Source organism: Miniopterus natalensis, chromosome 11, assembly GCF_054644295.1.
Source record: "Miniopterus natalensis isolate mMinNat1 chromosome 11, mMinNat1.hap1, whole genome shotgun sequence".
In the NCBI taxonomy this organism is placed as follows: domain Eukaryota; kingdom Metazoa; phylum Chordata; class Mammalia; order Chiroptera; family Miniopteridae; genus Miniopterus; species Miniopterus natalensis.
Genome location: NC_142091.1, coordinates 28,966,114 through 28,983,196, shown reverse-complemented (window position 1 = coordinate 28,983,196; position 17,083 = coordinate 28,966,114). Strand labels below are relative to the sequence as shown.

At 40.4% G+C, this 17,083-nt stretch overlaps 1 protein-coding gene across 1 annotated transcript in view; it reads right to left on the bottom strand.

Annotated features, from left to right (window-relative positions):
• Positions 1–17,083, bottom strand: part of RAB38 (RAB38, member RAS oncogene family) — a 45,141-nt gene that overhangs the window by 14,253 nt on the left and 13,805 nt on the right. The window contains exon 2 of the mRNA XM_016206707.2: positions 11,381–11,661. Within this exon, the coding sequence (XP_016062193.2) occupies positions 11,381–11,661 (281 nt within the window). The remainder of the gene's footprint in view (positions 1–11,380; positions 11,662–17,083) is intronic.

The window sequence follows — 17,083 nt, the reverse complement described above, 5'->3', positions numbered from 1 at the left end:
TAGACTTTCATATTACATGGGTAATGCTAGGCACCCCATTGCTGACACCCTCTCTTTATTTTGGGACCCTGGGGAACATGAAAGCTAAAAGACTCCCTGTGGTTCTCAAAGATTGTACCTGCACTAGAACATTCGAAATGACCAAAAGTTATACAAGTTCTCAACCAAGAACTTCCTTTCTCCAGAGCAATTTTTGATGGGCAAAATTATTCTCAAAAGATGACTTTACTTCATTTAGTTCAAGGAAATGGATTTACAACTCTTGAGTTTTCTCTCGTTGGCTTTTTCCAAAATACTCCTAGGACAATCTAAACAACTCAGAATATCCCTGGACATGTCTGGCTAACCTAGTTTTTAAACAGCACCACTTGCCCTGGCTGGTGTGGCTGTTACCTGGGAGTCATCCCCATGCACCTAGAGGCTGCTGGTTCCATTCCAGATCAGGGCACATGCCTGGGTTGCAGGCTTGATCCCCAAAAAGGGGTGTGCAAGAGGCAGCCGACTGATGTTTCTCTTTCATCAACATTTCTCTCTCCCTCTCCTTTCCTCTCTCTCTCTAAAATAAAATAAAAAATTATAAACAGTACCCCAACATGTTAGGTTGGTGAAGAGCTGCTCAAGAGCTGCTGCTGCTGCTTCTTACTTATGTCTAATGGGATATTGATTTTTCCCCAATCCCTGCATGCTCCCCGAAGGAATCAATACCTCACTAGTCAGTGAAGCAGACGGAGATGAAATAGAAGACATTGGGAGAGCAAGGCTGTCACCCATACATCTAAGGGTGCTTCAAAGATGGCAAACAAGACACATTAAAGAAGGTAACAGACCACAAAGCTGGGGACAAACAAATCAATACTGAAAAATATGAAATAACAGAGGAAGGGAGAAGTTAAGCATGTTAGTAACAAACCCTCTCCTGAAACAAGGAAGCAACCCTTCCTGGAAGGTTCTGGCAGTGGTCCTAACAGAGACAGAGCCTTGCCTATTTTTTTTTCTTTTAGAAATAGAAGCTGAGCCTTGGCGAAGTGGCTTGGTTGGTTGGAGATTATCCTGTACACCAAACGGTTTCAGGTTTGATTCCCGGTCAAGGCACATACCTAAGTTGTGGGCTCGATCCCTGGTTGGGGCACATACAGAAGGCAACCGATGAATGTTTCTCTCTCACATCAATGTTTTTCTCTCTCTTTCCCTTCCTCTCTCTCTAAAATCAATTAAAAAAACATATCCTCAGTGCAGATTAAAAAAATAATAATAATAAAATAAAATAGAAGCTGAGATAGAAAGCACCAGGTAGATGCAGAATCAATCAGACCTGAGTTTAAAACCTTAGTTCTGACACTCACTAATTTTGACTTTGAGCAAGTTACTTGCATCCTGCTGTACTTTGGATTCCACATTATAAAATGAGGATAAAATAACTCTACTTTTAAAAGAAACTGTAATAATTAAACTATATAATAACTAAGATTGAGTCAGAAATAAAGGAGACAATCGATAAAAGGTCAAAGGGCATGGCCACCTAGCTAATCATGACAGACTGAGGAAATGCATTTATTTCCTTTTCTTACCAAAACTCAAAAATGATTTCCAAGAAACTAAACACTTCAAATAGAGTCTCAAGAATGAAAATAATGAGAAAATGTGCATCAGCATTCAAGAGATTTCAACACATTTTTAGAAATCTGAAAGTAATGGAGGATAGTAGTGGGTTTCCTGGTGTGTACACAGCACGGTCTAAAAGCTGTGTAAAGGGGGATATGGACAGTAAGAAAGCTCAGTAATTATTCCCCCAGGATCCAAGACTCATGTATTGAGAGTGGCTGAAATCAGGGGGCCAGGTCAAGGTCAGAGCAGAGAATGTCAACAGCACCTTGTCCGGTTCTTCCATGTAGACCACCAGCAGCGAGGCATCTACACCTCTAGGCAAGTACTGGCTTATCCTCTGAATAAGCAAAGAACAGAAACTTGAGACTCAAGAGGCACCAAAAATTTTCCTATGTAGGTGGTGTGGGCCTGAAAAATGTGTCAACTGAAAGCCTGCCAATACGGCAGCCGGCTACCCCTCCCCGTCACAGAGCCCTGGCACCTTCCCCCCTCCCAGGAGAGATTTCTGTAGGAAAAAGACCTCCAACAGCCGACATCTGGGAGTCCTCCGTGAGACCACCAACCTAAAGTGAAATCCACTAATCGGCAATCGACACGGCCCCTAAACAACAGGCCTACTATACACACAGAGCTTAGTATCTGCTTTTGATGGTCTAGTTCCTAATAAATGAATGTTCTGCCAGGGATCATCGCATGTTTAATGGGAACGATCTACATAAAATAGAGGAACAAAATGAACTGTAAGAACAACTCTAATGAAATATCTAATGCAAGAGACAAAAAACACTTTAGGAGACTAATTGGTATCTTCACAAACACAAGTAATTACATTCTTAACTGAAAACAGGATTCTATGAAAAAGAATAATTGGAATCGGAAAGCTCTTCAAATTAAAAGTATGATTGCTGAAATTAAAAATTATAATAAAAGATTGGAAAATAACCCAAAGAAATGTAAAAAATGAAATGAAAATTGCAAAGTGCTGAAAATATGAGGGGAGAAAAAGCATAGAAGGTGCAGACTTAATTCAGGAGGTTACACCAAACGAGGAGTTCCAGAAAGAAAGAACAACAAAAAATAAAGGGGAGAAAACTGCCAAAGGAATATTTCTCAGAACGTAAGCTGAAAGAGCTCACAGAGGGCCCAGCACAATTAACAAGCAAAGGTTCACACAGAGCATAGGATTGTGGAATTTCAGATTACCACGGGTAAAGAGATGATCAAACATTAAGAAGATAACAGCTTCTCCTTCGAGGGCTCTCATAGAGGCCAGCAGTTTTTATGGAACTTCATACTATATTATAAATATTCATTTATGTCAGTTTTCTTCCAGGAGACTGGGAACTTCTTAATGGGAAGAAACGATGCCCTTTATCGTCAGTGCCCCAGAGCTTAGAAAAGTGCCTACCTGAATACTACCTGAAAAATAGCAGTTATTCAAGGAACACTTCAGGAATGAATGAATGAATGAATGAATGAATGAATGAATGAAGTCTAACACAATGCATCTTAACCAGTGTGCATATGAAAATCACCAAAAAACTGTTTTCCAAAATCATACATTCTATGCCCCTACAGGCATCTCTAAGAGTAGGGTTGAGGTGTCTTAAATTTTAACAAGCTCCTCGGGTGTTCCTGATGTACAACTCTGTGCAAGAATCACAACTCTGTTCATTGGACAGAGCTCTGGACTAGATCTGAAGTCTAGGCCTGGTTTCTCCAATACAAGTCAATAAAATGTCTCTCCATTTCATTATTAGTAAAAAAAAAAAAAAGAAAAAAAAGAGAGAGACAGAGAGACAAATATGATAGTCATTGTGTTTGGCTCAAATGACAGCAGCTGAAACAAATGATAGATACATGTCAAACACAATTATGAGAGTTTCAGTGAGCAGAAAACTGCTAAATTCTGGTTCTGGGTTGTGAAGGAGGAATCAGTGAGATAATAAGATCCACAAGCTAATGGTAGGGTCTGCAGGATGCTACACACCATTACCAAGCAAAGAATTCCGCAGTTTCCAGCCCAGGGTGCAAGGAATTAAGGGGGGCTGTTCCCTCATCTTAATTTTTCTTCTCTACTCCCCCCAGTGCGCTGTGTGGCACTACAATCCCTGCTGTGTAAAGTGTCTAGAGATTTCTGGATGAAAGGAGTTACATAATGTGGAGTCCTCCTGGGAAATACAGCAGTCAATTAATTTTTCTGCTTCTACACAGCTCTCTAAGTATGGAAATGCTCCCTCGAAGGGCAGGAAAAAGAATAACACAGTAAAAGAATCTTCTGAACGAGTCCTTGAGAAGCAGCGCAACAAACAATTCTGTTGCATCCAATAAACAGCAACTAAGTGATCACCCTCCGTGTGCAAGCCACTGTGTAGAAGACAAGGAGGATTTCACAGCCCAGTGCAGGGCTCAGGCCCATCAAGAAAAGTTGAACGGAACTGTGGTAAGAGACAGGAGAGACTGCCCTGCCCGCCTGACAGTCAGCGACAGGTGATGCTTGAGCCAAGTCATGAAGGCAGAGTAAGAGGCAGGTGAACAGCGGAAGGAAGTGTGCTCCAGGCAGGGAGAAAATAAAGAAGTGAATAGGTTAGTGTCGCTGGAAGATCAACAGAAGCACAGAGTAGCCAGAGGCAGGCCTGGGGAGGCGGAGAACGGCCAGCCTATGGGGATTTCCAAGGTCAGGAACAAGGAGCTGAAGAAGGGTGAGTGACCGTGTAAGGGGCATGGCTTGGATGGCTGGGTGGATGTGACAGCTCCAAACCAGAGGCTCTGATCTGCAGGAGAGCTGATACAGTCAGTTTCAGACATAGGTTTGAAGAATTGTCTGGGTGATATCCAGAGAAATATGGAAACTTGAAGTTTGAGAAAAAAATCATGGCTAGAGAGAGGGATCCAGGAGGGAAGAATCTGGTTGTAACCGTTCCCTGGATCTGAGAATGGAGACATGGTCTACATGAAGACTGGGGACCACATTCAGTGTGGTCAGCACCCAGCTGCACGCAGGCAATGTTTTCCTTCCCAAAGGAACTAGGGCTCTACCTGCTTTTTCCATCTTCCATCGCCTAGACTTTCCGCATAGCTCATCTCGGCTTCGGATTAAGCTCAAGATAGAATAGGGCCCGAGGAGCATCTTCCTACTTTGAAATTCAGAAGACAGGCACATGGATCTTTTCCTTAAAAGATTTTTACAGAAATAAATATAATAGGGAGCTATGGTTATATCCTCTGAGAGTCCATTTCTATTTCCCTACAATGTCTTAGTTGCAGTTGGATTTCAGATTATCCAGTAAATTATACGCATAGACCTAGACAACCTCTGGAGAACTAATTAACTAAAGATAAAAATTTAAATGTTATTATTAATTTTTACTGATTCTTAAGCAAATGAGTAGCTTGAGTTTGAGACTCTTGTACTTAAGCTACTCTCAACTTCAAGGAACTATTCTGTTTTTCATGTAGGACATTAAGAATCTGTCAGAGCAACGATTCAAAGAGCTATGCTACAGGCTAGTACATGATCGTGACTATTAAACATTTCCTTTGAACGATGCCTCCTTACCTTTGCTGATTTTAGATCTCAGACTGAGTCCTTTCTTTTATGTCCCTAAGTTCAACCAGCTCTGATCAGATCAGCGAAAAATGCAGGGTTAAATGTGCTGTGACCAATTAAGTCAGCGGAGGCACATTGTACAACCTTATAAATTCTTTGGAGATGGGTACCTAAAACTTGGAATACCTATTTCCCATAGGGAGTTTTAGCAAGAAGACATTTTAAGAATAAGAACCGGCACCTAATAGCATGCTCTGAACTCAGAAAGGGCTCAGTATACATTGTTCAGAGTGCAGACCTGGACAGTCAGTAATTTAATACAAATTGTGTTGAATCAATGAATCCATCAGTGATGGTCGAGAATTTTTTCATTGGTTTGATAGTTGAAAAATGGGAATAATCAGAGATCATCTACTACCCAACTTAAAAATAGATTTTTAAAAAATGATGTTCTATACTCAATCCATTAAAAAATGAATTAGAATAACTATCTACTCATACCCAAGTGTAATTATCTATACATTTCCAGTTTGTATAAATACTTTATGTATAAGTGCACATTTCCTTAGAAGCCTATAAAAAGAAATGATGTGTGATACTTCTCTTAGAGCAGCTACCAGAAAACTAGCCACTTCTTAACTGCTGCATATTTCAGCTTTGCAGAGCAATTTAAAAATAATGATAATAATAAAAGCTCAGTAAACTCAATAAAACACAGAGAATTTTTCCTCCACATGAAAATTTTAAGCCAGCATGTCCTAAATGTGTTCCACTGTTCTGTTAAGTGTTTTATGTGGCCAAAAACATTTAGGAACTGCTGCACGGTGTAGTCCCCTTTTGGAGGAGATAGTGAAAAAGCCATTATGTGTATGACACACCATCATTTCAAAAATCCACACTGACATAGGACATATCTTGATTTTAAAATATTAATATATGAAGGAACAAAAAGTATGTTAGAATAAAAAAAAAAATAGGTAGTAACCTAATTAATATAGCACCTAAGTCTCAACTGCTTTTTTCTTAAATAGTAATGAAAATAATGCCTACTTTATAAGATCCTGCTAATGACTGAATGAGCTCATACACATAAAAATCTTCGCACAAAGCTAACATATAGCAAATGGCAAGAAACAGAGCCACTGTTAGTACTGCAGATTCTGAATGCACATTACAATGTCAACGTCCTGAGAAATCCTGTAGCTAGAGAAGAATTTGGTTAAATTGGTTTTCTCAAATGTATTTGACAATGTATATGAATCCAGGTTCTTAGTTGTAAGATACAGAAGCTGATAATGAAGTAGTTTATTCAAGGATGTTGGGTAGCTTCCAGAATTATTCAGTAGTATAGAGAAATAGGCTTCTAGAAACTTAAACCCCACATAGAACAGGTCTGATGAGGACATGGCTACAGCCACCACTGAGCAGGAATAGGTCCTATAATCTGCAAATCTCTGAGAAACTCACCTGAATACAACTCTTCCTGGGGCCACCAGGGATCCTGTTTTTTGTGTCAAGCACAAGACCCTGAAAACTCTGCTGTCTACCAAGGATGGAGGCCTGCTCTGCCACTGCCCTGCCTAGAAAAAATGGATTCTGCATTGCACCTTTTTCCTCTAGTTGCTTACTTCTGGATCAATATGCTTGGTGGAATCTAGAAAGCATAGGAAGAGAGTTTAATGGGTTCTTTCTGGGGAAGTGAGCCTGAATGGCTAGAAGTTCCCCAAAGATAGCAAATGTATTTAATAGTTGCTGAAAAGCCAAAACACATGAAAGATTTCCACTACCCTGCAAAACACCTACTCTTCCCCCTGAAAAACTAACTTCCTGTAGAGAACACGACTGGACATATGTCTTCCTTCTCTCTGCAGAACATCAACATTCTTTTTAGCTTCAGGGAAGAGACTCAAACTGAGCAAAATTTGAAGAAAGCTTCTTCCTAGGCACCCATTGATCTTAGAACATTCTGAGAAGAGGGTGGGCCTAAAAAGTCACTTTAAGTAGGACAAAAGTAGCCAAGGAAATCTGCCAGAAGGAGGGCAGAGGAGGAGGGGCCAGGAGAGTTTTTCTTTCTGTGAGTTTGGTTCCTGACCCACAAGAGGACGAATAATGCTTGTTCCGTTATTTCCCATCTACACTGGTGTTCTCCTGGTGTCCTGTTCCTGAACACAGTCACACACCAATCACTGCATCAGAAGAGCTGGATGGAGCAACCTGGAAAGGGCTGATATACAGAAACAGACCCTTGTGCCGAGTGCAGGTGCTGTGCGCCTCAGAGCCACACACAGATGGTGACACCCAGGCCAGCGGGTGGGCTGTGGAAACACATAATAGGGATGACAGTGATGATGAAGGTGCGTGTCTGTGTGGGATCAAACATAACACATCCAGGAACACCACATATATTATGTCACTTCTTGCTCAAAGCAACCCTAGGAGGTGGGTGGCTACAGTCAGAGTGAATCTAAAAGGAGCAGCTGGTAGAGATTCCAGCAATGAGCACCAAGAATGCAGCAGGTAAATGGGTCAGCAGATAGCGGAGCCCCATCAGTCACTGAGATGGGCCCATAAGACAGGAATCACAACTTTGGGGATGCACTGACAAAGGCAGGCCAGGCTCTCATTCTAAAGAGACAAATCTACCGAAGCGTATTGTAAAGACTGGGCTTGGGCATAAGGATGCATAAAATAGCCATTCGTAGAGCTCAGGTGTGATGTGGACAGAGTAATGTATTGGAGCTCCTGATCTATAGGGTGACCATGACAATTTTTTTTAACCCTTACCTGAGGATATGTTTTTGTTGATTTTTAGAGAGAGAGGAACAAAGAGAGAGAAAGAGAAACATCCATCAGTTGCCTCCCGCACACGCCCCAAATGGGGATCAAACCTGCAACCCAGGTACGTGCCCTTGACCTGGAATCGAACCCGAGACCCTCCAGTGTGCAGGCTGACACTAACCACTGCACCATGCTGGCCAGGGCTCTTTCCTTTGGTTTTAATATTGGAAGACATGAAGTAAAAAATCAGAGATGCTAGCATATATTTAATTTTCCTTTCTTCTCTCTCAGTTCACAGACAGAAGCTACCAGGATTGTTCCAGCAACAGCACGGGGCATGAAGGCTCTCATGGAAAGTTCCTCCAGAAGGTTGAAGAGCAAGAGGGCCAATTTGCCTGGGTGATGGGGTCAGCGGTAAGATGGAGGCTGGTCTCAATGACAAACTCACCCTGCTAGTTTCAGCTCCAGAGACGGCCAAGGCGAGGGTGATACCCACAGGATTTCTGCCTTTGGCTTGTTAGACATTTCAGAGGCAGAAAAAAGGAAATCAGATGTTTATCATCAGACTGCCTATGACGTCATTCAAGGACTCTAACTGTTAGCAGATTCACTTCCTAAGAGAAAGGTCTCTATGGCAAATGTTCCTGACCCCAACTGTAATCAAAGAATGAATCGGTAGCTGTCTCCAAATGCCATCTGTTTCAGGCCAACAGTGTGACCTGGGCCTCCGTTTTGTAAATGCAGTAACACTATCCTCAGAAAGTAGGCAGAGCTTTGTGAGATGCTTTAAAAAAGGCCGTTCTGAACGCGGACACCCCAGCAGGCCAATGCTGCCGTATCACCCCTGAGCTTCCAGGCGTCCGCTGTGAACACCAGCCTGGCACTGGGGAGCCGCTTTCACTAGTTAGATCTTCAGAAGGGCAGCTCCAATGGCAGCATGTCTGGGGAAAGGGAAATGTTGGCTGCAGGTTCTGCCTTTTACAATGAGGCCTGTATCCTTTTGCTTCTATTAACAGCTGAGTGCGCTTTAGGCTTGTGGAACCCCCTCCACTCTATCTCTGCACAAAGTTTCTCATCCAAGTTTACATTTGCAGAGATTTAGAGGATTATATAGAAATCCAGGATGGAGGGTCAGCGGGGCCTTAAGTTAATGAGCATAAGGACCCTGAGCAGAGTTCAGCACAGCAATGGTCAGCGTGGGGGGAGATGTCCAGGCAGCCTCAGTCCCACAGGCAATTTCAACCGCCCCCCACAAACCCACAGGCTTCTTCCTTTCTTTTCTTTTTTTCTTGCTAGCACTTATTCACTATCCATCACCCCATATATTTTACCTATGTTTCGTTGTTGTTATGATTATACATGAAGTCAGTTTTGTAAATACCTCTGTTCCTAGTCCCCGCTATATCACAAGTGCTCAATCATTTCTGTTTAATGAATAAATAATGGAAGATTCCCCTCCCTCTTTAAATTCAAGTCATTCATTTAGTTTTCCCTTCAGATATAAAGTAACCAATTGAGAAAAAGGGTCCTCCAAAATCCTACTTCCGGGCTGAAAAGGGACTCTAGAGAAAGAAAGGAATTTGAAGGACTACACAGGAGCTGTGGAGTAAAGTTGAGGGTGCGGCTAAGAGATAGGAGAATTTTTTAAAAAGCCAGTCTAATATCCAAAAATCAGACCATACAAAATGTAATATTTTCTTAAATTTCTGCAACTTAATCACACCTGTGAGTTTTGCTCTACCTGTCTCTCTTTACAAAAATTAATTCTTTAAACAAGCAAACCAAAAAGGTTCAGTGACAACCAGGATGCAGAAAATGATAAATATACTGTGTCTTAAATAAAAGGAAACAGCCTAAAAAATAGAGAAACAAGGAATTTTAACAGGAAAGAAAGGGGAAACATGCACTGAGACCCTCAGAAGGAAAACGAGGAACTGGGAAGTAACTTCTAAATGTAAGTCCAGCTAGAGACAGCACAGAGAGAAGGTAGGAACTGAGGCGTGGCCTGAAATGGTGGAAACAAAAATAATCCCAACTAGGACAGAAAGTGTCACCCCCATCTCCATTGTCTCCCAATCCAAGCAGCTGCTTGATCCTACTGTTTCCACTTGAGTAATATTTTCAAATCAGGTTTTCCTTTCCATCCCCAAAGCCATTAGCTTGGTTCAGAGGCTTGTGGTTTTCCCATAGCAATGAAATAATGACCATGCTGCTCTGTCTCCAGGTTTACCCGCCTGGAATCTATCTTTCCCTAGCCTCCAGGGCAAATCTGACTATTCTACTCTCCAGTGTAAAACCAGTCAGAGGTCCCCCCTCAACCTATTAGAATGATGTCCATTCAAGTTATATTTTCAAACCATTCTCTGATAATGCACACAAATATTCACAATTTTTGCCTAAGTGTGAATTCCATAATTAGAAATTGTACAAAGACAATGCCTATCTTTATTGATAGCTGAACCTCAAATAACTAGCTTGTGCCTGCGCTCCACAAGTACTTAATACCCATTCCACAAATAAATAAAAATGGAAAAAATCATGATATAAAACTGTAGAATGCAGTCCTAATAATGTAAAACACACACATCTACGCATACAGAAAATATCAGAAAAATACAGCAAAACATTTATTTATATTTATGCATTTTTTTAACTTTCAAAATTACCATTAAAGTTTTTTCCCTCCTCTGATAATGAGATACAAAAAAAACAAACAAAAACAAAAGGGAGCAGAGCAAGAATCATATACCTGACAAATCAGAGAGCAGCGGGGTTTAATGGGAGGTACAACACGCTCGTCACCCACAGAGCCTTCACCTTCCAGCTCTGACTCTGCCCCACTCCCCGTTTCCCGTTTCCCCTCAGCCACCCAAGAGAGTGACCAGAGCCAAGCCACACATGGTCTTCACATATATACCTGCTGTCTACTCTCGCTCCACTACCCTAGTATTGCCAATGTCGCAGTCTGTGTTCCCGCCATCTTTTCATTTCTAGGGCACAGCACAATTCTTGGTACAGAAGAACATATTATATGTTGATGGAGTCAATTAACAAATACATGAATAAGGCAGAAACACTGAATGTGTGGCCCATTTCTTTCATTTATTCTAAAATCATACTTACCTAATAGGGTTGTTAAGAGGATTAAATCAGAAAAAGCTTGTAAAACATGCCTGACACAGAAGCACTCAATAAACGAAAACACTTATTAACTATTATCAACAGGATGATGTACAGGATGCTTCGCTCCCTTAGCCACAATCATCTTAAATTGTGGATAACAGTTCCTGCCCCGCCCATCTCACCGCTTGAGGTGAGAAAGTACTTAAAGCAGTTTGGGAACTATAAATCATGAGACAAACACATATTATTATCGTGATGATGATTACATGCCATTTTCTTTGTGAGTCTTGCCTACAATAAGTTTATCATTTAAGGTGACATTACCTTTGCTGATGTTTCAAACCATCCTACGAAGCCATGCTCCTTGCAGAACTGGTCCATCTTGAGGCCATTGTTCATGAGCATATCCTTCCCCTGGTCACATTTGTTGGCCAACAAAACCACGGAAACCGGTTTGCCATTAGGGAGACTTAACTTGGAGTCCAAATCATTTTTCCACTTTGTCACTGCTTCAAATGTAGCTGGCCTGGTGACATCGAAGACAATGAATGCACCCATGGCTTCTCGGTAATAGACCCTTGTCATGTTTCCAAATCTTTCTTGACCTATCACCGAAAAGAAACAGAAATCGAAAACGTATTGCAGTTATAAAACAAATATATTGCGACCTTATGAGGCCTCCGGTAAGAGCTGATCACTTAATAAAGTGCTTCATTGCTTATCTTTAAGGAAGGAGCTAAATACGCAATCATACAGCTTTGTTCTTGATCTTTGACTCTAGAGGGGATTCACTCACTTAACAAGTATTTAATTGAAACTTCTGTGTACCATGTTATGTTCTAGAACTGTGCTAATATAGTATCCCAGTAGCCACATATGGCTCCTTAAGTTTAATTAAAACTAATTAAAATTTAAAATCAGTCATGCTAATTAGCTACATTTTAAGTGTTCAACAACCACATGTGGGTAGTGGCTACAGCATCACACAACTCCTATACCTAACATTTCTATCATCACAGAATATCCTATTGGACAACACTGTTCTCAATACATGAGATTAATACATGGGATACAATGATGAAAACATGAAAATCCCTGTCATCGTGGAGATTACATTTTAGTGGGGTGATACATTATAGTGATAAACATAATAAATAATGTAGTATATTTAAAAGGTAGCCACAGTCATCTCTAATTAAGGATAATCGTAAGAGCTAGCATTTACTGTGTCTTTACTACCCATCAGAAATGTAATTTACATAAATGATCATAAAGGCACAATTACTGTTCCCATTTTAAAGTGAGAAAATTGAGACTTAGTGAGGCTAAATAACTTGTTAAAATTACACAGATTAATAAACTTTGGAAGTTGGAATTCAATTCTGAGATTTTGAATACAGAGTCCAGTCATTTATCAATACTGAATATTCTAAACTAATAAACCATAGTCTTGTACTAGCTGTCCTCCAGGCTTTCATACCAGGAGTGTCCCATTCAACTCAATTGAACAGATAACAGATATTTACGTGTCGATGCCAGTCCTAAATAAGAAAGAGGTTTGGTCTTTTTTAGAACAATCAGCTGGAATAAATTTTGCTCTGCTTCTTAATTTTCTAAGTGAATTTTCACAAGTTTATTAAACACTCTAAGTTTAGCCTTCCTCATGGGCAAAATGGCAATAATAATATGCGCCTCAAAAGGCTGTCATAAGAATGAAATGAATTAACATGTGTAAAACACCCAGCACGGTACATTGAAACTAGCTAGTACTTAAGTTTTCCCTCTTTTTCTCCAGCATGTTAAAAATTATAAAATATAATATGATACAGATAGTAAAACCATAGTTCCAGACCAGAGTTTACAACAAGAAATTAAAAGTATTTCAGCTGATTAACAAAAATGAACAAAATCCAATTGCTTGCCACTCTGTCCACCAGTAGCTGCTGAACACAGGGACTAATGAAAACTGGGTTTATATTTTCTGAACCAAAAACCTCCAGAGGTATATGATCAGACAAAGGAGTTTTATTTTGATTTGAGAATTTATGTTCAGAGTTGTATAAAGTTAAATAAATTAAAACAAAGTCAGATATGTATTCAATTAGTCAACATATCTTAAAAACAATTAAAATGCTGACACTGCCATGTATCTAAGAACATACAGGTCAAGATACCTCTGAGAACACTGGACGCTTACCTTGGAGCTCAAGGTTTCATGATGCTGAGTTTTTATTCAAGCTACCAAACTCTTTCCTAGGTTGTTATGTTCATATTGGCATTAGCATTGCAGATTGTAAGAGAAAATGGTCCATAAGCCACAAGCACTAAGGGAAAGTGGATGAAGGTAATGGCTCCATCCTCATGTGTAAGCCTGTGTGCTCAGTGGCTCTGTGAGAGCCAGCGCATGATGATCTTAAAACATTTCTTACGTGGGTTATATCACAGAACCATTTTTTATTTTATTTTTACAGTCAATGAAAGAAAGGAGTATAATGCTCTTCACATGAAACACAGCCCACAGGTAAACTTGCCTTCTCCCCAAAGGAGTTAATGAGTTTAAAATTTCTTTTCTTTCTTCTTTGTGTTCTGATGCAAAACAGTGATCTCCTTTGATACCATTCAGGGTGGTGTGGCCATGACATTTCAGGAATATGGGGTGGGCAGGAGGGAACTCTCTGTGATCATTCAGGACTCGGAAGGCCTCTAGGCTTTGTAAGGATGTCTTATGATCCCTTTCAGGGAACTAATCAGATGAAGGGAAGTCATGGGTTATTCAATAATCTACTTGTCCAGAGGTTTTCATAGCAGAGTGAGGCAGCCCTCAAAAAGAAAGATTTTACATTTCAAAAATATGGCAAAAGGTCATTTTCAAGACTATGCAAAAAAGCAATATACATAGGTTTAAGACATGCATGAGAATTTAAAAAATAAAATGGGTGTGTACGTTTGAGTTTGTGAGAGTGTGTGTGTCAGATGAGAAACAAGGAATAAAAAAGTGTGTTTCTAGAAAAAAAAGACCTTTGTTTATTGAGGTCACTGGGCCAACAGACTTGGAACATTTGTATTTTGGGCATTCCAGCCAGAGGTCACATTCAGACCAGGGCATTTCTAGCACACATTTTATCCTGTCCATCCTGTCAGCTGACAGCCCTCTCTGCTGTTTCTTATTAAAAGAATGAGAACCATGTGATTTTTAGTGAGTGCCTACATATGGGCAAAGTAGAGACCTGATGAATTTATCATAGGTAATTTACTGTAATAAAAAAAAATAGACCATAGGTCAAAAATCACCCTTGAGGCTAGATCGCTCATTTACTATACATTTATCAAGCAGTGAATATGGCCCAGGCTCTGTGTTCTGTGCTGCAAATGTAGTCTTTTGTACTTGAGGAACTTCTAAACTAAGAGTGTCATACTGGACGCATGCCCTGGAAATGACCCGGGGGTTCGCCATGTAGGCGCCTGCCTCTCTTACTCTCTAAACACACAGCCACGTGCATGTGGCTCATGATTCAGCTTCCACCTTCGAGTGGTATTAAGTGGCAATCAACTGAATCAAGAAGGACAATGGCTGCAGTCACAATTTGGATAACCTCACTGCAGAAGGCAGTAACTAGATTGGGTCAGAAAATACAGGTCTTAATTTTAATCACTGGTCACCTTAAACAAATGTATTTCTCAATTTTAATCACTGGCCAGCCTTAGACAAATGTATTGCTCTCCCTGAGACTCAGTAAAATGAAGTTGTTCTGAGATCAACACTTGGCCCTCTGTCCCAACTGCCTGAAATTGACCCATTTGTGTCATGGACTTGGCTAAAAATACATACAAGCAACACAGCATAATGTGTATTTAATGATATTTTCATTTGATAATTAGTACTATACAGATGCTCTCAGTGCACTTAACCAAGCAGTGAATCTTCTAGACAGGCATAAAAACAAGAGGAAGTATGTCTGGTTTTCTATTAACCAGCTAGCTTTGTAACCTGAGATTAATCACTTTACCACTCTGAGCCTCAGTTTCCTCATTGGTAAAAATAGGAAAATTTGATTGGATACCCTAAAATAAATTCATTATTGCCTCTGGCAACCCCTCTAATCAACCTTCCAATACACAGGCATCCAAATCTCTGCCTATCATTCCTCCTGTATTCCCACCTGGTTCACATCATCACCACCACACTGCCACCCAGAGTGGTACCTTCAAGTCATCTTCAGGCTCCTTCCTCACCCCCATACCCAAAGGGCCTTCAACATCCTACCAACACTTCTATTTCAGAAGCGGCTCTCGATCTGTCCCCTCCTCTCCATCCTCATTGCCATTGCTCCAGTTCAAGTCCTCATTGCTTCTCCTCTGGACCCTGACAGCTCCCTAATGGGGGCTCTCAGCATCTCAGATCTCATCACTTCTATTCTCCCTTAAAATAAATATAAAAATAAATAAGTATAAACACAGGTTTCAGACAGTTGCCCTGCAGCAGAGGAAATCACCACTACCTTGAAGACATATCTGCAAACCTATGTTCACTGCAATAATACTGGCATCAGCGAAGACATGGAAAGAACCTAAGTGTCCATCAAAAGATGAATGGATAAAGAAAATGTGGTGGACACACACACACACACACACACACACACACACACACACACCCCCAGAACATTACTCATCCATAAAAAAAGAAGGACATCTTGCCTTCTGTGATGACACAGGCAAATGCTATGAGAGCATTATGCTAGGGAAAGAAGTCAGGCAGAGAAAGAAAAATTCTGTATGATGTCTTATATGTAGATGTTAAAAAAGTCGAACTCATAGAAATGTAGACTAGAATGGTGGTTGCCACGTGCTGGTGGTGGGGAAATAGGGAGATGTTGGTCAAATGGAATAAACTTTCAGTTATAAGGTGAATAAGTTTTGGGGATCTAATGTACAGCATGATGACTATAGTTAAAAATACTGTATTATATACCTGAAAATTGGTAAGAGAGTAGATCTTAAATGTTCTCACCACACACATACACACACAATGATAATTATGTGAGGTAATGGAGGTGTTAACCCCACTGTGGTAATCATTTCACAATATAAGTATATCCAAACCATCATGTTGTAGACCCAAAATTCACACAATATTATAGGTCAATTATATCTCAATAAAGTTGGAAAAAAAGGAAATCATCTGAAGTATTTATATAATACTCATTCCTGGGCCAAGCTCATCAAAGAATCTTACTGTGTTGGCTCTGTGTGGGGCCCAGAAATCTGTTTTTTTAAGTACTCTCTAGGTGAAGTCTTAAAACTCTATTTCTATCAGAACGTACTTTCAAAATGTAAGTATTATCATTGTGCTCTGCTGTTACAGCCCTTCAATGACACATGATTAAAAAATGATACCTTTTTTGACACTACACATGAGGAGTCTTTGGCTCCAACCACCTTTCCAAACTCTTCTCCTGCCACTTCCTTCCAAGTGCTCCACGGCCGAACTACACTGGAGCACTTCCGAAAACACATCCTGCACTACTCCCTGGACTTCTTGGGTTTTTTTACATCTCTGTTCCCAAAGCTTAAATTCCCTCCCCATCCTCCTCTCACTCTGTTCAATGAAATCCTACACATCCTCTGATTGTGCCCTGAAATGTCACTCATTTCTCCAACCTTCCCCGTCCTGCCGGCTGGAAGCAGTGCCTCCCTTTCTCTCAACCCCAGGGCAGTTTCTTTATTGACACCATTCACAGGTGTCACGCTGTATATTCATGCTTCTGTCTCCAACATTGTGAAAACCTGCAGAGCAGGTTGATTATGTTTTAATGTTGTATTTCTCCACTCTTTGGACATAGTAAGAGCTCAAGATACTATGGTAGAAACTAACAGAAATTAAGATCCCTTCTTCCTCTAGCATAAAACATTTATCATGTATTCATGAACTAGTGATATATAATATGAATGTGCTTATTCTACATTCTACCTGAATTTCCGGCAAGTAATCAATAGATGTTCAATGACGGAGAATATTAACATTATTTT